At 46.6% G+C, this 24,713-nt stretch overlaps 1 protein-coding gene across 4 annotated transcripts in view; it reads right to left on the bottom strand.

The window, feature by feature from the left end:
• The window catches only part of CSTPP1 (centriolar satellite-associated tubulin polyglutamylase complex regulator 1), a 202,791-nt gene that overhangs the window by 11,075 nt on the left and 167,003 nt on the right, over positions 1-24,713 (bottom strand). For all 4 annotated transcript variants that reach the window (XM_053899762.1, XM_019412361.2, XM_053899763.1 and 1 more), the window contains 3 exons: positions 18,920-19,004; positions 2,207-2,292; positions 3-198 (listed from right to left, as the gene is read on the bottom strand). In XM_053899762.1, the coding sequence (XP_053755737.1) occupies positions 3-198; positions 2,207-2,292; positions 18,920-18,993 (356 nt within the window). In that variant the 5' untranslated portion in view covers positions 18,994-19,004. The remainder of the gene's footprint in view (positions 1-2; positions 199-2,206; positions 2,293-18,919; positions 19,005-24,713) is intronic.

Below are 24,713 nucleotides of genomic sequence, written 5' to 3' on the forward strand. Positions count from 1 at the left end.
ACCTGTATTTGTGCCGGTCACACAAGTTCTCCAGGCACTGGTAGAACAGTGATGCCTCCACTCCCTCCAACATACTAGCCTCGCCCAAGGTAGGTCGCTGGCGGTGTTGCCCACTGGATGATGTTGGCACAATCACTGTGTTGGGGTTCTTGCCTGCCAGCAGGTCCTGATAGATGGCAGCCACACTCTCCAGGAATTCTGAGTACCATGATTGGGGGGGAAGGGGGTGGGCAGGTCAGGCAAGGAGGACACACTTCGTCCCTTCACTGGATCCTTCCTTTCCTGTTAACTCAGCTCCTCCCCAGCCTTGGCGCTCAGTGCTTGGTGGCTGGGAGCAGGAGCCCTCAACCTCGTGTGACCACCGCACTCATGAGCAATGATATGAACGTGTGTTTCAGCTCAGTGTCCCTCCTCCGGGGACTTGTTCCTAGACCAAGTAGAGGCCCTATTACATACTTTCAGAGGACCCTGTGCTTCTTTGTAGCGCTTTTCCAACCATGAATTTTCTGAATAATTATTTGTTTGCTCTGCCTTCCAGCTGGAGTGGAAGATCCGTGTATAAAGGTAGGGATTGTGCCTTGTCAGCCTTCCTGCCCCAGCACCTAACACAGTGCTGGGCACATATTAAATTCTATACATACTTTTTTTTTTAATGTTTCTTTATTTTTTAGAGAGAGAGAGAGAGAGAGAGAGAGAGAGCGTGAGCACATGAGCAGGGGGAGGGGCAGAGAGAGAGGGAGACATAGAATCTGAAGCAGGCTCCAGGCCTGAGCTGTCAGCACAGAGCCCGATGTGGGGCTTGAACTCACAAGCGTGAGATCATGACCTGAGCCGTAGTCGGAAGCTCAACTGACTGAGCCACCCAGGCGCCCTACACGTACTCTTTAAAGAGCTAACGTGTGCACACTTCCACTGGTGAGCCCCATCTCCCTTGCGAGGCCACTTGCTTCTCTGACTCCGGAAAGCATGGCGGAATACCAGGGTGGAAAAGAACGCCACAAGCTGCTCATTTGTTACACATTTGGAAGTGTTTGCAAATGTTAGAAGTCGAGCCAGTGTTAGTAACCAGTGACTTGTGGCCCATTTCACCGCTGACTGGCACACACTGCTGCTGGCCGGTCCTGAGGCATTGTGAGAAGGCCCGGAAGGATCTCCCAGACACAGCTCCTCCTTCTCCAGGGCCCAGGAGCTTCAGGGAAATGGGAAATAGATGCCTGCAGCTGTTAAGAGCAGGTGGCAAGACCCCAGGCTCCAGCCCCTGCCGGTTCAGGCCCTTGGGCTGCCATCAAGAAAACAGAATGTGGCGCCTGAGAGAGGCCAGGGCTGGCTGGGGCCACCGGTTGGCAGGGAGGCCATGTCCAGGCTCCAAGGACAGCCTTCTGTTTACTGGAAGAGCCCGTTTGAAACAAGTTTGTTTACGGACACAGTCAGCAATTTCTGAACCCGACACTCCATTAGATGTCGTTGTGTGCTCTGTGGGAGCTGGTGTCCGTTTGTATTTATTCATCTATTTCTATTACACCTGATTCCAGAAAGGATTTAAGGGCACAGCTGGTGTGTATGGGGAGCAGAACGGGCATGTGAGTGAGACAGGGCTGGTGTCTGCTTATTAAAGTTGTGTGGGTGGGAGGATGTGTGCCCACACACGGGAGTCGGGGCCAAGGGAGATCACTGCCCCCTGGCGGCAGTGATACAGCACAGCACCTAAGAGGACCGGCTCTGGAATGGGCCCTCCGTTCGGGTCTGGGCTCCACCACTCACTAGCTTTGAGACTTTGGCTCCTCACCTCTAAGCTTATCTCTGACAGGACCCATCTCTTAGGGCTGTCATAAGGATTAAAGTCAGTGCTCTGCCTGGCACATGGTAAGTTCTCGATAAATGGTGAATCTGTTGCGTACTGTTACAGTAGCGTGCATTGTTCTAGTCATTGCCATTATCACCCAGGTGGATTTGCCGCACTGCTGACTGCAAACACGGTGGTCTTCCGTGACCTGACGAGGCGGAGAGAGTAGGCTCCGCAGACTGAATCTTGTGACCACCTGTGGGAACTAGACATCCTGCCCGGGCCCCGTGGCGAAGCATGCCTCCACCGAAGGGAGTGGGGGAGGGAAATGTGTGTGCCAGGCACCAGATGGAAAGGGTACCAGGGCAGGACAGGCAGATGTGGCCCTGGCAGGAGCCACATGGGGCCCTGGAAAGCTCTCACCTGAGTAGTAAAACTGGATCTGGAAGGCAAAAAGGAAATCTGAAAAAGACATCAAGCAGTCCATGGCGTCATCCATGAGCACAATCCTGAGGGGGGAAAGAGAGAAGATGTGAGAGAATGTGTCTGGGGGTGGGGATGGGGAGCACGTCGGTGAGCTCCTTCTGGGGCTACAGTCTTTCTTGGGGCAGCAAGACACTCGGGAAAGGTCCCCAAAGCCAGCTCCTCCCAGTCACCTCACTTCTCCATCACTTGGGCTCTGCCACCAAGCTGAACTGAGCACACGACCAAGGACAGGCTCCCGGGTCAGTCTCCGTGGCACCAGCTAGCGGATGGAGCATGGGGAGGAAGGAGGCGGGGGGCAGCAAGGAGAGGTGCAACTGTAATACAGCCAAGATTTCTTTTCATATACTTAAGCAGTAAATCCTTTCATCCAGCAGTGAGGACCATTTAGTTCAGAATAAATACAACTGGGCAGAAAAGGCAAAAAGAACAGCCAGGAAGCTTAAAGGGGTCTTGGCAAGTGGCACTGAGATTTAATAAGCTTCCAAGGGCCTAAGCGACTACAGGCACCTCCGTCCTGGGACACAGAAGGCAGACAAGGGAAGAGGGTAGAGAGCTACCGGGGCCTCTGCACTTGAGAGGGTCAAAGAACACACCCCGTCTTGTGACGCTGTGGCGGCCATGCCTCTCCTTGCTCTCTGCTCCCACAAGCGGACCACCCCCTGGGTTCTCATCTCCAGGCCCTCCCACCTCATAGGAAGAAAACCATCTGACTGATCAGACCATGGCCATGTTTATACCGTGCTCAGGGTCTCATCCAGGAGGGCGCAGGAAGGGAAGGAAATTAGCACTTGCTGGGCTCTATCCATGTGCCAGGCAGGGTGCCAAAGCTATCTGCTGATGGGGAGAGGGGCCCCCAACCTGTTTCTGACTGGCCCGACTGGCCCGACTGGCCTTATCTTTCCTTTTTTACAAAATTGTTTTATTCTGCTCTCTTGTGTATTTTTGTTAATCTTTACCTCCTTGTGTCAGAGGATCCCCAAACTGGCACCTGGATCAGCTCCGGAGACAGCCAGCCAGCACTGCTCACCTCGGGGGGGTGGGGGGGGCTTTAGAGGGAATATAACGTAAGGTGCCCCTGCAACTATGCAAGGCAGCTGGCCCTGGTTTCAGATCTCCGCGGAGAGAGAAAATGCTCCTATATCTAGTCTGTCTGTCTGTCTGAATTAATTATTAAGGTAGGCTCCACGCCCAGCATGGGGCTTGAACACACAACCTTGAGACCAAGACCTGAGCTGAGATCGAGAGTCGGATGCTTAACTTACTGAGCCATCCAGGTGCCCCTCTTAGTCTTTAGTTCTAATGACGACAACAATAGAAGCAGCATGTACTGAGTACCTACTTCATAGCAGGCAACTGTGCAAGGTATTTAACTATATTAAATTTTCTCTCACAACATTCCTATGAGGTAGGCCTTGAAATTATGTACATTTTACAGGTGAAGGGACTAAGCAGAGAGGTCACCTTGCTGAGACCACATAGCTGATGAGTTTGCTCGACTCCATAGGCCATGGGACTTTCCATTAGGTCACACTGCCTCTTTTAAAATAAAGATACAGAATATAAACACTAACATTTTATTCCTTAATTTCTGTGGTTCACTTATCTTCTTTCTTTTCTCCTATATTTTAAGGGCTTACTATTCCTCATGCGTCTCTTGGGGAAGAAAAAGGCTGCCCCAACTACCAGAGTTGAGCATTCAAATTCTAGCTGGAAAAAATTCAAGGCCAGAGGGCGGGAAGGAGCAATGCTGCTGATGGTCACAGGAGGGCGCCCTGGTCCCTCGATCAGCAGCTCTTCGGACCAAATGCTGAGCCACAGACCAGGTAGTTGCCCCCATTTCTTCTAACCCATGAGAACCCAGGCAGGCAAAAAGGAAGCGAGAGGGCACAGAGCCCAGATTCTGATATCCGGATTGGGAGGGAGAGGCGCTAAAGGGCAGAGAGAAGTGGGGTAGGTCAGACCGGGGTTAGCAAAGACACCCAAACTTCAGAGGAAGAGCAAGCTCTCCCAGAGGACTCAGGCGGGTAGAGCCACCCCAAAGTTTTTCCGTCCAGGCTCAGCAGAGAAGAAAAAGGTCCCCGAGGAAGGACGCCAGTGACCTTTCCTTCCTGCCCTACTCCCAGGACAGCTAAGAACCCGAATGGCCTGAAGTTAATTACTAGGGAAGAGCACTGGGCTGAGAACGTCCCCAAGCAGGAAACCACAAAGGGGAGTCAAAGCCTTTGAAGATGTTACTTGGCTTCTCTTCCTTATCATCAACCTGGACCCAGTGCTCCTGTTTATAGCAATTACCTCCACGCACTATATCTTTCTTTATCTATTTCTTCATTTATACTGAGAGATAATTCAAGTACCATAAAATCCTTTTAAAAGTGTACGGTGTGTTTTAGTATATTCACAAAGTTGTGCAACCACCACCACTGTCTAATTCCAGAAGTTGTAATTCTTGCTAATCAGCATGCTCCCGAGACAGGCCCTGCCACACCAGGGCTTTGAAGCCAATTGCCATAAGCATCGTCGTCTCTCAGCCACAGAGAGGACAAGAAGCTGCAAACAGGCCCGCCCTTCCAGCTTCGGAACTGGCCTGCAGCCTTCTGTCCGCGGCCATTCTGAACTATGAACATTAGCAGCCTCTTCTAAGACAGGCAGCTGGGGAGGAGGGAGAGCACAGCCGTCAGAGGGCAGGGGACCCACCATGTGAGCGTGTCAGCCTCAGCCCTGTGTGCGCGCTGGTCTCCACCCTGGCTCTTCGGTGGGCTGAAACGGACACCGGTCACGAGGGACCAGCAGGGTGGCTGGGGGAGGCAGACAGTGGCAGGGGCTCTCTTTTTGAGGGACATGTGGCCGGATCCCAGCAGCATGCGTGCAGAGGACAGAGGGGTTTTCTTGACTGCAGGCAGTGCGACTGACTGCCAAAAAAGCCAACTGGATCTCAGCTTTCGTGAACGGCAAAACCACCCCCTACTCTGCTCAGCCAGAGACCTGGGAGTCCTCCGGACTTCCTGGAAACTGCCTCCCTTGCCCGACCCACAGCAATCACTCTCCAGGTCCAGCAATCCCACCCTAACATGTCTCTTGAATCTGCCGACTGCTCGCCACCTCCACAGCCACCGCCCGTGCCCGCCTCCGTGTCTTTCTCATGGGCCACTGGATGACCTTCTGCCTGGCTTTCTGCAACTACCCTTGCCTCCTTCTACTTAAGTATCCACACTGTGGTCACAAAACTGTTTTTTTTTAATGTGAACTTGACCACTTTACAATTCTGTTTAAAGCCCTTCATGGGCTTCCCATTGACCTTAGAACAAGATCTGCCACTCTTATCCTGGCTTTTGAGTCCACGTGATCTGCTCCGTCTCCCCTCACCCCCCACCCCTCTAGACGCACCGGAGGCCACAGGCAGCCTCCCTCGCTGTATTCCACACTGACCCTAACATTCTCCCCAGTGCTCCCTCCTTCCCCATGCCCTTCAGACCAGCCAGTCCTACCTGTAATGCTCTGGGCCTTTCATGCCACCCTCCCTACCTATCTGATGCCCACTCATTCTTCACATCACGCCTCTTTGGGAAGCCTTCCCCACTCCAGGCTAGGTAGAGGTTGGCCTCCCTGCTACCAGCTTCCACGGTTCTCTGTGACCTCCTCACACTATTCATGTTTGTCTTTGCCCGCAGACTAGAAGATCTCCAGGTGATAACTCGTTTCTCAGCTTGTTGCTTGATTCCAGGGTCTGGCGTGTGCAGGGCCCATAGTAAGCACTCAGTAAATATGTGGCTAAACGGAGAAGAGGGGCCTCAGTACTCTTTTCTTTTCTCCTCTCCAGGAGACACCTGGATACTACATTCAGTTCTGGACAGTCCATTTAAGGGGAATAAACTAGAGTCACGGAAGAGGGGGTCAGAGCGCTAGTGAGTCTATAAACCATGATATCAGACAAATGACTGCATTTTGATCCTTCAGCTTAGAAGAGAACTAGGGAAGAAGCACAGGCTGAGACCTGACTCTTGAAGGCCTGCCCCTGAGGAAGATGTCACAGGGATCGAAAGCTTGGTTCTGGAAGGCCTCCAAACTGCCCGGCTCTGGGATTATGGCTGCTTTGTGAAGGAGCGAGCTGCCTGTTGCTAGAGATATTCAAGCAGAAGCCTGAAGGTTTGTACTACTCAAAAGCATGAGAGCGCTTCCTCCAGCTCTGACAGACTGTGTCATCCCAAGGGTGGCCAGAACTAACAGCTTTTCTGTTAGTGCTGGTTCTGAAGTTTGCTGTTTGGAGGACTGTGGCTGCAGAAAAGTCTGAAAGACTTAGAAAAATGCTCTTAGAAGCATCCTATGTTGCAGTGTCCATCTCCAAACTACTGCTCTGACCCATGAAAATTCTGGGCATCTGGCACTGGAATCTCGGAAGAACTGTGACAAGGCAGACAGGAGGCTACAGGTCCGTCTTTGCTTTTGGTGACAGGGACGACCCCGGGCTGTGGGCCCTCGGTCCTGTGGGCAGCTCCTTCATCCTGAACTCAAACTTGTCAACACTCCCAGAGGGCTCACAAAGGAATCTCTTGGAAACGAGGTCATCCACATGTGCTGTTCTCCAGTTGATGGCAGTTGGCTCAACACCCCTTCCTGCCAGAGGCCTCCTGCTAACGTGCCAGCTGCTTCTGACACCTGGAGGAGCCGGGCGGCCACTGCTTTGAGGTGGAGCCAACAAGGCGCTGTTGCCAACAAGAGTCTGTACAAATCTGTTGGATCATGGAAGGATCCTTGCAGGCCGTGCCTTAGGACTAGAGAGAGGGACTGTGGGAGAGAAGTAAAGGCAGTCCAGTTCAGGTTGGCTCTGAGCAGAACCATATGAAGGGTGGAGTCCAGGGCAGGCAACTGGAATGAAGAAAGAACACTTGGCAGGGTCAGAGCTAATCCCGGGGGGCTGGCCCTTCTCTCCCTCCCTTGCTGACTTCCAACAGCTGGGATGGGCTGGCTGGCTGGGCGTTAAGTGGGTGCCAGGGAAGCAATAGCTTCCAGTCTGAATCTACCAACTTGCCAACTTTCTATGCACTCCCGGGTCAGTGTCCCTAGACAAATGACATGAGCTGCACCTGTTTACCTACAGTTCTGGGTTAGCAGCCCTGGGATCAAATCCCAGCTCCACCACTCAGTGGCCACATTACCTTTTCTCTCTGAGCTTCATTATCCTCACCTGAGAAGAGGAGATAATCATAATTCCTATTTTATGGGATTCTTGTGAAAAGTCCCTATGATGTCCTGCGCTTAGTGTATGATGAACACTCACAAGTGTTAGTTGCTATCAATAAGTGTATTCTAGTTGGCTTAAGGTGCTGGAAGAACTCGAAATAGCAAGCAAAAATATAGCTCAGAGGAAGTAAGTGCTACCATCACTCAACCACGCAGAGGCTCTCGGGCGGAAGCCAGCTATCCAGTTTCGAGTCCACTTTGGGGGGAAGCCAGCCCTCGGCCAGGGCCAGAAAGAAGAGCCACCTTCCATGGCTGCACTGCTTTTAGGAGGTCACATGACCAGGGTCTCTCAGGGGTGAGGTGAGTCCCGAAGCCTGTTGGGCTCACAGTGCACCTTGGGGGACTGTCCTTTTGTATCCGGCCATGAGTGAGGTTGAAGCCACACGCTGGCCACCTTCCGCAGGTCGGGGGAAGAAGCTGCTGCCGAGGTTTCCTGGGACACTTCCTTAGGGTTGTGACACTTCCTCTTCTGGACTGTGTGGGATGCACCCCCATGCCGCACAAGCTGCCACAAGTCCAGGCCCGCAGAGGAGCTTGGGAGGTCTGGGTCATTGTTCTCCCCTGGCTCCAGCCTGGGGTACCCCAAACCCCACCTGCCCTGTAGTGCCTAAGCTTGATCCGGGGAGTGCAGACAAGAAAACAACAATGGTTAATATTCATTAGGGGTTTACTGTGTCAGCAATATACAGCCATCATTTCATTTCCTGCTCATACTAATCCTATGAGGTAAGTCCAATGAATATCTTGCTGAGAACACAGAGGTTCAGAAGCTTGGCCAAGGTTGCAGGTACAAGGGCAAGAGCTGTCATTCAAACACAGGTCTCTCTGACTCTAATCACAGCTGCACCTGGAAAGAAAACGTAGGCTCTGTGCTCTCGAGTGGCAATAACATCTTCCTGCTGGTGGCGCTGTCCCTTCTCCCACTCCCGGAGTTTGTTAGCAAGTACACAGCGACTGCCCCCAGGAGGGCTGGAAGCTGAGGCCTCATCCGCTACCCCCTGCAGAGAGCTGGAAGGCCCAGCAACAGCCATCCAAACCCCATTATCCCAGCCCCTCCCAAGAAGCCTTATAGTTAGGGGAGAACTGTTCCTCGCTCTTAGGATAAAGACCAAATCCAACGCATGGCCCTGTGAGGCCCTCATTTCCCCGTCTGGTCCCCAAACTCCTGAAACTCCAGAACCACTGGCTTCTCAAAGCTCCTCTAGGTCGACTGTTAAAAACTGAGAACAAACTGAGGGTTGATGGGGGGTGGGAGGGAGGGGAGGGTGGGTGATGGGTACTGAGGAGGGCACCTTTTGGGATGAGCACTGGGTGTTGTATGGAAACCAATTTGACAATAAATTTCATATATTAAAAAAAAAAAAAAAAAAAAAAAAAAGCTCCCCTAGGTCATGACTGGTAAGAGCCTGGCTTCTTTTCCAGGCTGCCGATTTCCCCTAGACACTTTTTTCACCTGCCACTCATCGCTCCCTACCTCAGTGCTACCCGTGCCTTTTGTTTTAAGTGAAATATTTAAAGCCTCAGAAAGTTACCCAGAACATCACAAAAACCTGTGTACCCCTGGCCAACGTCATACACCTTAACATTTTGCTCTCCTTGCTTCGGTTTTTAAAGCTTTGTAAAATGTTACACATAACGTTCAAGCCACCTGCGCGCCCTCCCTCATCCCATCCCTCTACGCTTCTTCCTCTGAAATCACCACCGAAACTTGGTGGTTTAGCATCGCTCTACATGTTTCTCAATACTACACGAACTCACACGAATGCCTATATTCTTAAAACATGATCTAGCTTTGTTTTGCTTGTTTTCAAACTCTACGCATCCTTCTGGAACTTGATGTTTTGAGACAGATCGGTGTTGGTGCATAGATTTCTACCTGTATCCATTTCTTCAGCTGGTGTACAGAATTCTGTGGATGGTATGATGCTGCTGCACTTTATCCTCTCCGCTGCAGAGGGACTTGCAGAGCGTTCCAGTGGGAGCTGCTACAAATAATGCTGCATATTTCCTTATAACAAGGGACACCTGTGAACTTCTTTAGCTTTGCCTACATTGCCCCAAAGTGATAGTACCACTTTATGCTGCCACCAGCACTTTATGGGAGTTCCACATCCTCACCCACGCTTGTGTTATCAGACTTTAAAATTTTTGTCATTTGATGTGAAGTGGCATCTCAATTTCATTGGCCTTTCCCTGATTACTAGTGAGTTTGGGCATGAAAATATGCCCATATGCTTATACGCTGTTAGAGTTTTCTGTGGATTGCCTGCTCATATGCTTGGGCTATTTTTCTACTGAGGTTCTTCATCTTTTCCTTATTGTTTTGTAGGAGTTCTTTACAAAACTCTTTTTAGAAGAAAAAATTCTGCAGACCAATCTGTTGTTAGACATGCACATAAATCTCCTCTTCTCGTTTCTTACTTGTCTTTCAGCTTTGTTTATGCTATCTTTGGTTGAACTGAAAATTTTAATTCTTTTTTTAAATTTATTAAAAACATTTTTAATGTTTGTTTATTTTTGAGAGACAGCCCGTGCACAAGTGGGGGAGGGGCAGAGTGAGAGGGAGACAGAGAATCCAAAGCAGGCTCTGTGCTGTCATTGTAGAACCTGATGCCGGGCTCAAACCCACAAAACGGAGAGATCATGACCTGAGCTGAAGTTGGACGCTCAACTGACTGAGCCACCCAGGTGCCCCTAAAGTTTATTTATTTATTTTGAGAGAGAGACAGGGAGGGAGGGGCAGAGACAAAGAGAGAGAGAATCCCAAGCAGGCTCCATGCTGTCAGTGCAGAGCCTGAGGCAGAACTCGAACGCACAGACTGGGAGATCATGACCTGAGCTGAAATCAAGAGTCAGATGCTTAACCAACTGAGCCACCCAGACATCCCCTGAGAATTTTAATTCTTAATTCCCTGGTAGTCCTGGGGTTTAGGGATGGCTGGGGTTCAATTTGCCATCAGGGAATTCTTGCTTTCTATCTGATAATTCTCTTTGGTCTAGAAAGTCAGCTCTACTGCGGGGCAAGGCCTGTATTTTTTCACTGCTCTGTTCTCAGCACCTGGAAGGTACTCACAATGAATGCTGACTGAATGAATAAATGAATGCAATTTTTTTTTGTGGTCAAGTTGATCAATCTCGTCCACTGGGCTTGGGCTCTTTGTACCTTAAGAATTCTTTTACTACCTGTTGGCCATAAATATATTTTCCTCTATTCTCTTTTAAGAGTATTTTAGTTTTGCATTTCATATTTAGGCTTGTCATCTATGTGAAATTGACTTCTGAATATGAAATTGACTTCTGAATATGATATGGAGTAGGAATCTGACTTGATTTTTCCCTATGTGAATAACCAACTGCCGCATCAATTCTTCTTGAATTGATCCCCTTTCCCTACTGCTCTGCAATATTGCTTCTTTATAGGGGCGCCTGGGTGGCTCAGTTAGTTAAGCGTCCGACTTCGGCTCAGGCCATGATATCACGGTCCGTGAGTTCAAGCCCTGTGTCGGGCTCTGTGCTGACAGCTCAGAGCCTGCAGCCTGCTTCAGATTCTATGTCTCCCTCTCTCTCTGACCCTCCCCATTCATGCTCTGTCTCTCTCTGTCTCAAAAATAAATAAAAATTTAAAAAAATTTTAAAAAGTATTACTTCTTTATAGATCAACTTTTTAAAGCTTAAAAAAATTTTTTTTTCATGTTTTTATTTATTTTTGAGTGATACTGTTAGATGGCAAGTCAGAGCTGGGGAAGATATCCAGGCAGAAAGCTATTGTAGGGGAGGGGCATAAAGAAAGACACTAAGAAAGCATAAAGCTGTATTGTCATGCACGGTATGAAGTCTGGCATATAGAAGATGCATAGGAAACAGCTGAAAAATGAATACAGGAATCAATCCCCATTTACCAGTTATACTTTTCTAAAATAGGTAATGTTTTTTGAGGGCTGTGTGACAGGCATTTTACATGCATTATCTCATTAAATCCTCAAATCAATTTTATGAGGCAGGTGTTGTCATTATTTCCATTTTACAGATGAAGAAACTGAGGCTTAGAGAGACTGCTCACTGTCATAAGCCAGTAAGTGAAAGAATTTGGGATTTGAATCCAGGGCTGTCTGGCTCCAGCACCTGAGTCCTGCCTTTGTGACACAGGGACTAGCTGAAAAGTGAACCTCTTAAATTGGGATGAGTTACTAGGTCTGAACTAGATTCCTTAGGAGTTTGTGTGTTTTCCAGGCATTGTCTGTGTCTAGCACATATTATTACCCACTAGAAATCTGGCCTTCAGGGAGGGAGACATGAGGTAAATTGTGTTTTAAAATGACAAAAGAGAGAATGAAATGTAAGTCCATTTGATGGGATCGATTCTAAAATGCCAGAATGAGACTGGCTTTCAATGCACTAAATCAATACTCCTCAAAGTGGATGACCATTAGATTAGCATCACTTGGCAAGTGTTTGGAAATATGAGTTTCGGAGCCCACCTCAGATCCCCTGAACTCTGGGGATGGAGTCTGCCTTCTGTGGTTTAATAAGCCCTGCAGGTGACCCTGTGTCAACTTGCACCCTGAACGGGTTACAGGTGTGAGGGTCCTCTTGGCCCAGCAGGGAGGAGGCCAGAGCCTGCAGGCTGATCACAGGCAAAGTCATCTTTACTGACTTTTTGTTATGTGTATATTATTTTCTGAGTGTTCTGAAGTGAAAAAAGGCCAGAAATAACTGCCTTAGGGGGCTGAGAAACTTCTTATTATTTTTTTTAATTTTTTTTTAATGTTCATTTTTGAGAGAGTGACAGAGACAGAGCATGAACCGGGGACAGGGGGCAGAGAGAGAGGGAGGCACAGAATCAGAAGCAGGCTCCAGGCTCCAAGCCTCGGCACAGAGCCCGATTCGGGGCTCGAACTCACGAACCATGAGATCATGACCTGAGCTGAAGTCGGATGCTTAACTGACTGAGCCATCCAGGCGCCCTTCTTCTTGTTTATTTTTAAAAATCTGGTAATAATAATAATGCCAACATTATTTTAACGGCAAGAAACTATTACTTATTGAATGTCTACAATGTGCTAATATGCATACATTTATAAAATATATATTTTTTCTAGTTGTTGAAAGTTACACCGTACTCGGAGTGAGTTAGTATTATTCCCCATTTTACAGATATGGACACAAGGCTTAGAGAAGTTATGAGAAATCCCCAAGGTCATCCAGTTAATGGGGCCCCAGTGGCACGTACATCCAGGTCTTTCCAATGCTATGATGCTTGTGCTCTTTATAGGTCAGGGTTAAGACTACTACTTCTAACATTGAAAGTTTACTCTGTGCCAGGCATTGTTTTAAGCACATTATGTACTTCTTCAATTATTACAACTATTATTATTTCCATTTGATAAATGAAGAGAATGAGGCTCAAAAAAAAAAAAAAAACCAAAAAACCAAAAAACAAAAAAACAAAACAACTTTCCCAAGGGCACAAGCTGGTGGACTGTGAAACCAGGATTTGAACTCAAGAAGTCTGGCTCGAATTGCCAGACACGGCAAGGTGCTTCTCACCTTCAGGAAAGCCTTCCGGTCCAGGGAGGAGGGAGACAGAGATGCTGTGGTGATCATTCAAGGATAAAACCTCTTGATGACCCCCCACTGCTACAGGAATGTGCGAGGTGGAGGGCGTCTGGGGCTAGGCCTGTCTTGCAGCCCATTTGCCATCTTTCCTGTGCCTCTGGCTCACACCTGCTGCCCCAGGGCCTGGCCGCGGTGCTTGGCGTCCATGAGTCAGGCACACGTGGAGACGCCATGCCCCCGAACAGGCTCTGCTGTGCAGCTGCGTGTGGATTACATTCTTCCATGCACACATCATCGCAGCCTGGAGCCTCCTTCTGTGGCCTGTCCCCAGACCTCAGGGCCCTGAGAAAAGTAAGCCCAGCCATGACATGGGAGAGTGCGATGCCTCTTCTAGCAACAGTAACTGCCTTGGAGACCTAACCACCTCCATTTGTGACTTTGATCAGAAGCCTGGCCTTGTGTGAGGAAGTTGGGATCTCGATCTTTGGGACAAAGTAAGAATAGCTTAAGCCATCAGAGAGCGCTTTCTGGGATATAGACAAGTTTTGTACCCACACGCCAGCTGGAGTGGAGTGAGCAAAGATTGGCATTGGGGAGGCGGGGTTGACACAAAGCCTAATACACAGGGAGCAAACTAACTTCCCCTGGTTCTGAATTCACCTCTAACTTCTTTTTATTTTATTTAATTTTATTTTTTATTTTTATTTATTTTTAAATGTTTATTTTTGAGAGAGAGAGAGAGAGAGAGAGAGAGTGTGAGCAGGGGTGGGTGGGCAGAGAGAGGGAGACACAGAATCGGAAGCAGGAAGCAGGCTCCGGCCTCTGAGCTGTCAGCACAGAGCCCGATACTGGGCTCGAACTCATGAAGCATGAGATCATGACCTGAGCCAAAGTCAGACGCTTAAACAACTGAGCCACCCAGGTGACCCTCACCTCTAATTTCATAGCCAGCATCCTGAGGATTGTCCTAGGCCCTTCTGTGGTTTCTACCTGCATTCCCATAATCCCCTCACACTGCTACCAGCATGGACTATCAAACAGCAGGCTTCCTGGAGGGGATAAGCTTTGCTTCCAGCCACAGCTAGGGGGATACCACTGCTGAAGTCTGTTGGTATCAATAATTGTAAGAATCCAAGCATTTTAGATGACTGTGTTACTTCTATTCTTTTTTTATTTAAAAATTTTTAAAATTTACATCCAAGTTAGTTAGCATATAGTGCAATAATGATTTCAGGAGTAGATCCCAGTGATTCATCCTCTATGTTTAACACCCAGTGCTCATCCCAATAAGTGTCTTCCTTAATGCCCCTTACCCATTTAGCCCCCCACCACAACCCCTCCAGCAACCTTCAGTTTGTTCTCTGTATTTAAGAGTCTCTTATGTTTTGTCCCCCTCCCTGTTTTTTATATTATTTTTGCTTCCCTTCCCTTATGTTCATCTGTTTTGTATCTTAAATTCCACATATGAATGAAGTGATATTTATCTTTCTCTAATTTTGCTTAGCATAATACCCTCTAGTTCCATCCACGTAGTTGCAAATGGCAAGATTTCATTCTTTTTGATTGCCGAGTAATACTCCATTGTCTATATATACCACATCTTCCTTATCCATTCATCCATTGATGGACATTCAGGCTCTTTCCATACTTTGGCTATTGTCCATAGTGCTGCTATAAACATTGGGGTGCACGTGCCTCTTCGAAACAGCACACCTGTATTCTCTGGATAAATACCTAGTAGTGCAATTGCTGGGTTGTAGGGTAGTTCTATTTTTCATTTTTTGAGGAACCTCCATACTGTTTTCCAGAGTGGCTGCACCAGTTTGCATTCCCACCAGCAGTGCAAAAGGGTTCCTCTTCTCTGCATCCTCACCAACACCTGTTGTTGCCTGACTTGTTAATGTGTGCCATTCTGACAGGTCTGAGGTGGTATCTCACTGTGGTTTTGATTTGTTTTTCCCTGATGATGAGTGATGTTGAGCATTTTTTCATGTGTCTGTCAGCCATCTGGATGTCTTCTTTGGAAGAGTGTCTATTCATGTCTTTTGCCCATTTATTCACTGGATTATTTATTTTTTGGGTGTTGAGTTTGATAAGTTCTTTATAAATTTTGGATACTAACTCATCTGATATGTCATTTGCAAATATCTTCTCCCATTCCACTGTTGCCTTTTAGTTTTGCTGATTGTTTCTTTCGCTGTACAGAAGCTTTTTATCTTGACGAGGTCACAATAGTTCATTCTTGGTGTTATTTCTTTTTTTATTTTATTTTATTTATTTATTTTTTTTGAGACAGAGAGAGACAGAGCGTGAGCAGGGGATGGGCAGAGAGAGCGGGAGACACAGAATCTGAAGCAGGCTCCAGGCTCTGAGCTATCAGCACAGAGCCTGATGCGGAGCTCAAACTCACAGACTGTTAGATCATGACCCGAGCTGAAGTTGGACGCTTAACCAACTGAGCCACCCAGGCGCCCCGCTTGGTGTTACTTCTAATCTTGAGTGCTTACACATATCAAATTGTTTGGAAGGGTCTGGAAGTTGGGTGGGGCAAGTGCGAAGCTGAGGCTGCTAGGGGTTGAAAATCCTACAGAAGGTCACCCTCATTAACTTGCCACCAACCTTTCAGGAAAGGAGGACAGTAACCGTTCTGGAGTGACAGAAACCAAGGTGAGATGTCACAGAGTGGTGGCAGACAGTGACTGAGGCCCAAAGGGGTCCTCTTCTACACCTAATGTTAAGCTCCTTGAGGGGAAGAACAGCAGCATCTATTCATCACTGTATCCCCAGTGTACATAATCGCTCCTGGCATTCAAGAAATACCTGATGGAATGAAGTTCTGCTACAACATGGGTGAACCGTGAAAACACTATGCCAAGTGTAAGAAGCTAGTCACAAAGGACCACGTACTATATGATTCCACTCATTTTAAATGTCTAGAATAGGCAAATTTATAGAGACAGAAAGTAGATTAGTGGTTGCCCAGGGCTGGGGAGGAGGGAAGGATTGGGGAGTAGTGGCTAAGGACTGCAGGATTTCTTTTGGGGGTAATTAAAATATTCTAAACTTGGTTGTGCTGATGGATATAAATATACTCTGTGACTATAATAAAATCCCATTGGATTTTGTTTTAAGTAGGCTTCGTGTCCAGCACAGAGCCCAATGCAGAGCCCAACGTGGGGCTTGTACTCATGACCCTGAGAGTAAGACCTGAGCTGAGATCAAGAGTTGGACCAGAAACCCCAAGCTGTTAAAAATTTTTAATGAATATATAAATGAATGAACGAACAAATGAATATAGGATGCAGTGGCTGATGTTTGTTCTTCGAGTTACTGAGAATCATGGACTTTTTGAACTACGTAAAATGCCTGGCAAGGGATGTCATTCATATGTTCATTCAATCGGGAGACACTTAATGGAGTGTGTAGCACGTATCTAGGTACTGGTCTGGGCAACAGGGATCCAGCAGCAAATAAGACTGGTATAGATCCTGCCTGCCCTCATGGAGCTTACACTTACTTGGAGCTTACTTACACTTACGGTTCCTTTTCTCTGGGAAGATTTTAGTTAGAGATCACAGCTGATTTTTATTATTCAGCTATGTAGAAATCATAGTACCGTCTTTGAGAGTTTTTTTCCCCCAGTGTGGGGCTGAATCTTCCTTAAAATAATCTGACCTCAAGGGGCACTATCATTGGAAATCTGAAGGTAACTCCAGCTGGCTGCTCTTAAATTACAAGAGATAATCTCCCACATTTTATTGTCAATTATGGAAAAAAAAAAAAATCTAAATCTCCTTTGGATAGCAGATCAGTTAAAATGATAAAACCCGAATTGCTGCTTTTACCAGGGGCCAAGTGCCACTGGAAAAGGTAAGTATCCACTGGACAACGCAGGGAAGAAGATTTTGGTCGCGTGACCACTAAACAAGTTTTGCACATGACCAGCAAAACCAGCGTGTGAGCTGTGAAATGCAGAACAGCCCGCCCCGGTGTGAGGCTGGAGTCTGTCGCTGGCAGCGGAGGGGATGGTTGGCTCACCTCAGAAGGACTCAGATGGTTCTTGGTGCAGCGTAGCCAGTGCAGCTGTGGTGTCAGTGGGTCAAACCACCACGCACAAATGATTTCACAAGATGAGCAGGCAGGAGGGTGAGGAGGTTAAGGGCAAAGTCTGTGGATTCAGGCAGCCCTGGGTTCAGGTCATGCCTCTGCTACTTACAAGCTATCAGTAAATTCAGGCCACATACTTGACCTCTTTGAGCCTTAATTTCCTCTTTTTTTTTTTTTTTTTTTTAAATTGAGGCATATCAGTTTCCTCTTGAGTAAAATAGGAAGGTTAACAGTTTTTATAAGGATTAAGTGAGGTAATTAAGGTAAATGAATTTAAATGAAATAATGAAGGTAAATGCATACACTATGCTTGAGGTAAGATGGACATTAAAAAATATTATTAAGACTTTACTTTTGGGGCGCCTGGGTGGCTCAGTTGGTTAAGCGGCCGACTTCGGCTCAGGTCATGATCTCACAGTCCGTGAGTTCGAGCCCCACGTCGGGCTCTGTGCTGACAGCTCAGAGCCTGGAGCCTGCTTCAGATTCTGTGTCTCCCTCTCTCTCTGACCCTCTCTCGTTCACGCTCTGTCTCTCTCTGTCTCAAAAATAAATAAACATTAACCAAAAAAAAGACTTTACTTTTGGGGTGCCTGGGTGGCTCAGTCAGTTGGGTGTCCAACTTTGGCTCAGGTCATGATCTCACGGTTCATGAGTTTGAGCCCCGTGGCAGGCTCTGTGCTGACAGCTCAGAGCCTGGAACCTGCTTTGGGTTCTGCGTCTCCCTCTCTCTCTGCCCTCCCCGCCCCGCCCTCTGTCTCTCTAAAAAATAAACATTAAAAAGTTAAAAAAGAAAAACAAGACTTTACTTTTTAGAGCAGTTTTAGGTTCATAGCAAAATGGAGGGGGAGGTGCAGAGATTTACCACATACCCCCCATCCCCCAACTCTTGCATAGCTTCCTCCATATCAACACCGGCACTGCACTGGAGTGGAACATTTGTTACAATTGATGAAGCTACACTGACACAACATGATCACCCAGAGTTCATACTTTACATTACCCTTCACGTGTACTTTTGGGACAGATGTACAATGACATGTATCTATCATGTGTAGTATAATACAGAGTATTTTCCTAAAAATCCTCTTTTCTGGCAATTTCAGACAACACAATTTTTGAAATTCTTCCATTTGCCACCTTAGGTCAAATTTCGTGTCTAGTAAAAGGTAACTGAGGCACAGTCCAACTACCTCATTTGGTTAAAATGGGAATGACCATGAAATCAAACGCAGAAAGAAGGGGGTTCAAACTATTTCTGCCAAGTCTTCCTGGTTCTGGACTAATCTTGAAAATCTTCTTTCAGCATAAATAATATCATTTATCCTTCTCTTAATTGGGCTTTATCACCTCCATACCTTTCCAGTCTCCAACCTCAATCTATGCCTTCATTCACTGGTCACTGCCAACTCTTGCCCCTTCGTTTCTCAGAATATCCTCTAGAGACTTGTGTGTGTGTGTGTGTGTGTGTGTGTGTGTCTTCATCTCACCACCCCCCAGCTCTGTCTGCAGACCCTAAGGCCCCCCACAGAAACCACAAAGGATCATTTGGCTTCCCTTGGGAAAGGCAGAAAGTGAGCATTATGTTTTGGGGCAAATCTCAAACAGACCCCTCTCCAAATGCCAGTTTCTCCCTAATGGTTTTGTATTTTTCCTAATGGTTTGCTTGTCTGTTTGTATACATTTCAGGTTTCTCTAAGAAGTCCTGGCCCGCAGAGGGCTGAGTTAGCTTCTAGAGCCCAGGGCACATACCTGGCTGCTTTCTGAGTGAGCTCCAGGGGGAAATCCGGGCACAGCAGTTGCAGCAAACAGTGATATTCTCTCATGGTCAGCAAATCTGAAGTTGAAATGGAGAGGAACACATTAGGTCTCTGCGTGTGAAGTCATTGCTCTTTGTTTGGCCATTTCATGGGTTTCAGACCTAGCCTCGGGAGAGCTGCTCTTGTAAAGGTGAGTTAGTGCTAGCTACTAACCTCTGGTAGTGAGATTCTAAGATCAATGTTTCTACAAAGTTTTTTCCCGGGTGGAAGGTACCCAGCTACAACATTTTGGCTGACGGAGCTTCCCTGGTTTGAAAAATGGTCGGGTGAGAAGGGAACAAGAGGGATACCTTGATCCACATTCTTAGTCTGGATTTCCTTGTGTATGAAAATCTACAAGAACGAGTCATTTCAAAGCTGGTTAAATCTGCTGAAATTCTCTGGCATGGTAGCATTCACCACAACATGCCCAAAGACCATCCACAGATATCTGGAAGCACTACTAAGGCAAACTCAGTCTTTCAATATATGGAGAAGAATACATCACAGCAACCCACAGACCTTATTACTCTGTCATCCAGTATTGCACAGCCTGGCTTCTTTTGGATGCCTGCACAAAAATCTGGCCATTCTATTACAGGAAACCAAGACAAAGGTTCAAGATATACAATCAAGGCAACCAGATGATTCCTGATATACAGAAGCAGTGCCCTGGGAGAGATGAGCCAGGATGAGGCTCTGTAGCCCAGCAGCAAACCCAGAGATGCAAATCTCAGGGAGGTCTCTCGGCTCCCAAGGGAGAGGAAATACACTGATGTGTAAAGGTTGTTTTGTTATTACATGTACCAAGGCCAAAAGATTTTAGAACAGCCAGGCAATCCGCAAGTACTCTGTATACCAAAGCATTTCAAATATGGAAGAACAAGCTAATGGTAAAGCAACAGCAGGCAACCTGGAAGCCATCCTAACTGGGAGAATGAGTGAGACAAGGGAATCCAGAGGGCATGGCCACATTTGGGGAATGAAGATGATGATCATAGGCACTTGGTTTCTTTGGACCCAAGTTAGCCCAAGCCACAGGAATCCAGATCTCCTGCCCTGCTAGTTTGGTTGATGCTTTTCCAAGATAAAAACCCCAAATCTCCAGGGACAGGCCTGGGTTCCTACTACTTTTTCATCAAAGCTCAATTCAAGGTGGGGGCAGAGAGTTAAACTAACCACACTGCCAAAGTCAGGGTCACCAAAGCAACAGGCTCAGTGCCAGTGTAGGTCAAAGGATCAAGATGGCTTTTGTGGCCTTCGTCTTGGCCACAGTGGGGTGTGCACTTTCTTCTCCTCATTCGCCTGACCTCGGGCACAGCCTGGTAGGAGGTTTTGCTCATCAAAGGATGGTGTAATAGCCACTCACGGTCTTACAGCTTTAAGGTAAGGGGCAGGAAAGGTGAAGAAAGGGGAGAAAAGCTATTGAATATAATGGATTCCCACATTATTCTCACTCCAGAACTCCCTGTGTAAAGAGGAGTGACTTCTGGAAGGAAGTAAATACACGCATACCTTGGAGATACTGTGGGTTTGGTTCAGAACACCGCAATAAAGCAAACATCCCAACAAAGTGAATCAAATGAATTTTTTGGTTTTCCAGTGCATGTAAAAGTAACGGTTACGCTAAGCTGCAATCTATTAAGTGTGCAATAGCATTATATCTAAAAAAAAAGTACATGCCTTAGTTTAAAAATACTTTATTGCTAAAAAATGCTAACCATCATCTGAGCTTTCAGCAAGTTGTAATCACTGATCACAGATGACCACAACAATAATGAAAAGGTTTGAAATATCGTGAGAATTACCAAAACATGACACAGAGACACAAAGTGAGCAAATGCTATTGGAAAAATGGCGCCGATGGACTTGCACAATGCAGGATTGCCACAAACCTTCAATTTGTAAAAAATGCAATGTCAGCAAAGCACAAACACATCTATAAAGGAAAATGCTATCTTTGAATCATCATTGCTTTCCTCGGCTAATTGGTGGATGTATCTGATCATTCTTAGGGGGTCAAAGTGTTTCACAGAAATTCACATTTGTCCCCCAAAGTTACCCACAAGATATCCTTGGGAAGATAAATCAGTGAAGGAATACGGGAAGCCTAGAGGACTGTGTAACTCCCACACTGAGTCAAGAAAGACAAGGTTGGGTATCAATCTCAGCCTCCTGGTTTCCAGACCCTCAGCTCTCTTTAGGTTCTTGATGACACTCTAACTCATGTACTTCAAATAGTTGCTTCCAAAGATAGAAGGATGATTTACAAAAATCATTTTGTATTTCTCTAATGCAACAACAGCTCTTGGAAATACTAAATACATCAGAATAACAGAATACAGCTTGTTCACCACTTCTGGAACTTGACTTTCCCAAATGGAAAATGAGGAAGATAAAGAGATGAATGAAAATCTAGGCAGATAGAGAACTTTTGCCACCTTCATTGTGGAAGACAGCAGTTCTACTTCTACTAATGTAGTGGCTGGATATTTTGAGAGAGAGGCATTTGCTGCTCGGAGATACTCCTCAGTTGAGTAGTGGGTATTTGGGAGAATGGCAAGTGGTCACGCTTGTTCCAAAATCAGAACACTGAGGAGCAAATAGGAGCTGGCCCCTTCCTGTCTCTCAGGCTAGGGTTCAACCCTTAGCTCTGCAATTTACCAGTTACGCAACCGTGGGCAAATTGCTCAATCTCTCTAAATCTCAGTTTCTCATCTATAAAATGGGAATGATGACACTTACCTTTCAGGGTTGAAGTCAAGATTAAAAGAGAGGATGTCTACAAAGTACTTAGCAGAATGTCTACAACATAGTAACACCAAACAGTGGGGGATATTTTAGTTTTGTTTTTAAATGCTGGGGGCAAAGACAGGCGAGAAGAGGAAGGTGTTTCCTGCTGAGTTTAAGTGCTTAAACACCTAGGAGTGGTCTGCCTTGAAATTCTCTGTCAGGTTGCCTGAGCCGAACATGTTTTTAAATACTCTTTGCAGTATTCCTTCATTTCGTATTACTATGGGCCTCCTCAGTTCCAGGCACAGTGTTACAGCGATGAAGAAGCCAGCAGTCTTCTTAGCTCCCGAGACTTAAACTCAGGCACTAGCTAACCCTAAATGCCTACTTTGGGCCCTCTAAGAGCTCTCCAAGATCTCAAAGGCCTTTTCAGGCAACGCTTTGTGCCTCAGGAACAACAGTAACGAGACTAAATAGTCACTGAGCCTTGAATTAGCTCACTTCACCTTCGCAACAACCTTATGAAGTAGACTCCATTATTCCCAGTCCCACTTCACAGCCAAGGACAAGGAGGCTTAGAGAGGTGAAGTAGAGTTGACCCTTGAACAATGTGCGGTTAGGGGCACCAACCCCCTGCACAGTCAAAAATCCATGTATAACTTTTGACTCCTCAACAACTTAACTTCTAATAGCCCACTGTTGACTAGAAGCTGTACTGATAACACAATTAACTTATATTTTGTGTGTTATATGTATTTATATGTTATATTCTTATAATAAAGTAAGCTAGGGAAAAGAAAATGATATTAAGGAAAACATAAAGAAGAGAAAATACATGTATAGGATTGTACTGGAAAAAACCAAACACGTACAAAGGGATCTGTGCAGTTCAAACCCATGTTGTTTAAGGGTTGACTGTCATTTGGTAAGGGATAAAAGAAGGGTCCAGAGCCTGGGGGGACAGGAAGGGAACATGGCTTCCCAGAATAAAACCTGAGGCTGGGAGGGAAAGATGGGGGTCTGAAGGCTGGGTGGGCTTAATGATAATATTAACAGCCGACATTTATTGAGCACTTACTATGGGCCAGGCACTGTTCTTGCAAGGGCTTGTCCTATGTCGTCTCATTTAATCTTCACTATGGTTACCCCCATTTCACAGACACAAAAACTCAGATCACGCACGCGTAAGAGGTAGACCTGGAATTCAGACACAGGCAGTCTGGCTCTAGCATTTACCCACCTAACACTTTCAGCACCTTGATCTTATCAACCGTAATGTGTGAAGGCTTAGGAGCTTGTTTTTCCCTCCAAACAAACTGCGGGAACTAAATAGCTCCAGGTGAACTGGATCAAGGAGACAATTCAAGTGATTTGGGATTTTTTTCATGTAAGAAATTTAGTCTGAAAGGTCTAATTACTGTCAACAGGAAAGACTTGCGGCTCCAGCAGCACAGCCTGTGCTGGGCCACAGGCCACGGGCGGGCGGGGGATGGGTGCACCTGTGCTCCTGGCCTCGCCGCCATTTCTCATCCCCGCCCACCTGCCAGCCGCTCTTTGCCCTGGCAGGTGCAGGGAAGGTAAGTGGTGTGTACGGACAGACAGACGCCTTCTCTAAAGGAACCCCACACCCCCAACTAGGAAAGCATCAGCCAGCAGGTCCTGAAAGATTAAAGGCGAAGGCACAAGAAGGGTCTGGTATAAGATCAACATTAAAACATTCTCCACAAATTGGTGCTTCTCTTTTTGTGGGTGGTCAGAGCTGTTAAACATTCTTATTCTCAGCATTGTAATAGTCCCACTGACCGTGTGCCCGGCTCTGGACCAGAGGCGTTTACATCCTTGGTTCTCTTCTCTCCAGAGGCAACACAGCGTAGCACCGTGGCTCATAGCATAGACTTCAGAGTTATCCTGCCTGGGTCAAAATCCCAGCTTTGCCACTGATTTCAAATTACTTGACCATTAAGCTCTCTGTGCCTCAGTTTCCCCATCTGTAACATGAGGATAATGACAGTAGCACCATCATACAGTTGTTGTGAGTTAATGTAAAGGGCTTAGAACAATGGCTCATCAAAAGTGCTCTGTTACTATTTGCTATTATTATTTTAGAAATAAAAAAAACTAGGGTTTCTTTAAAGGTTGATTACCTTCTCAAGGAAACAGAACAACTTAGAGGAGGGAGAACGGTGATTCGGATGTAAGCCCAAAGGATGTCTAGCTCCAAAGGTCCTTCTAGTTCTCACCAGCAGGTGAGATCCGGCTGGTTTATAGAGGACTTGACTTCTGATGGTAGGATTGTTCACACCAGGTGACTGACAGGCTTTCTAATGAAGTTAAACATACAGATACCCTGCAGGTGGGCCACATTAAACTGGGCAGGGCAGTTGTATTAGTGGAGAGCCCAGACTTAGTAATCAGGCGACCTTGCTTCAAAGCCTGGCTCCACTACTTAACCTCTAGTGTGATCTGGACAAGTTGCACAACTTCTCTGAACCTTGGTTTCCTCTTCTTAGAAATGTGAATAACCACAGTACCTACCTAGTGCGATTGTTGTAAAAACCAAATGAGGCAATTTAAATATAAGGTACTTTTCTGAGAAATTATCGAAGTACCCAGTAAGTGGTAGGATTATTTTATAATTATTAACTGATTAAAACTTGAAGTCCTGAAATTAAGGAATCTTTAGACTTAAAGCCCTTAGCACAATGCCTGGCACACAGCAGTAAATATTTATTGAAGGAATGAATGAATAAAAACATGCATTACATAGAGACCCAGAGGAAAATTCAGATGGACAGATTTCTGGTCACTGGGTGAACTACCGAGATGGGGACTCCCCAGGCACAGGAGGCATATATACAAATTTAGGGGGCCACGAGGAGATGTTGGAGCTGTAAAGTGTTGAAAATGGAAAACGTCCTGTTCACAGGTACCACAACTCTCAGTGAACACAATACGTCCTGGCAGGGGGACTACACTCCACGTGCTTGTTGACTCCTAGCACCTTCTTATCAATG

This window comes from Panthera pardus, unplaced genomic scaffold (assembly GCF_024362965.1).
Source record: "Panthera pardus isolate Hobbes unplaced genomic scaffold, ASM2436296v1 HiC_scaffold_12, whole genome shotgun sequence".
NCBI classification, from domain to species: domain Eukaryota; kingdom Metazoa; phylum Chordata; class Mammalia; order Carnivora; family Felidae; genus Panthera; species Panthera pardus.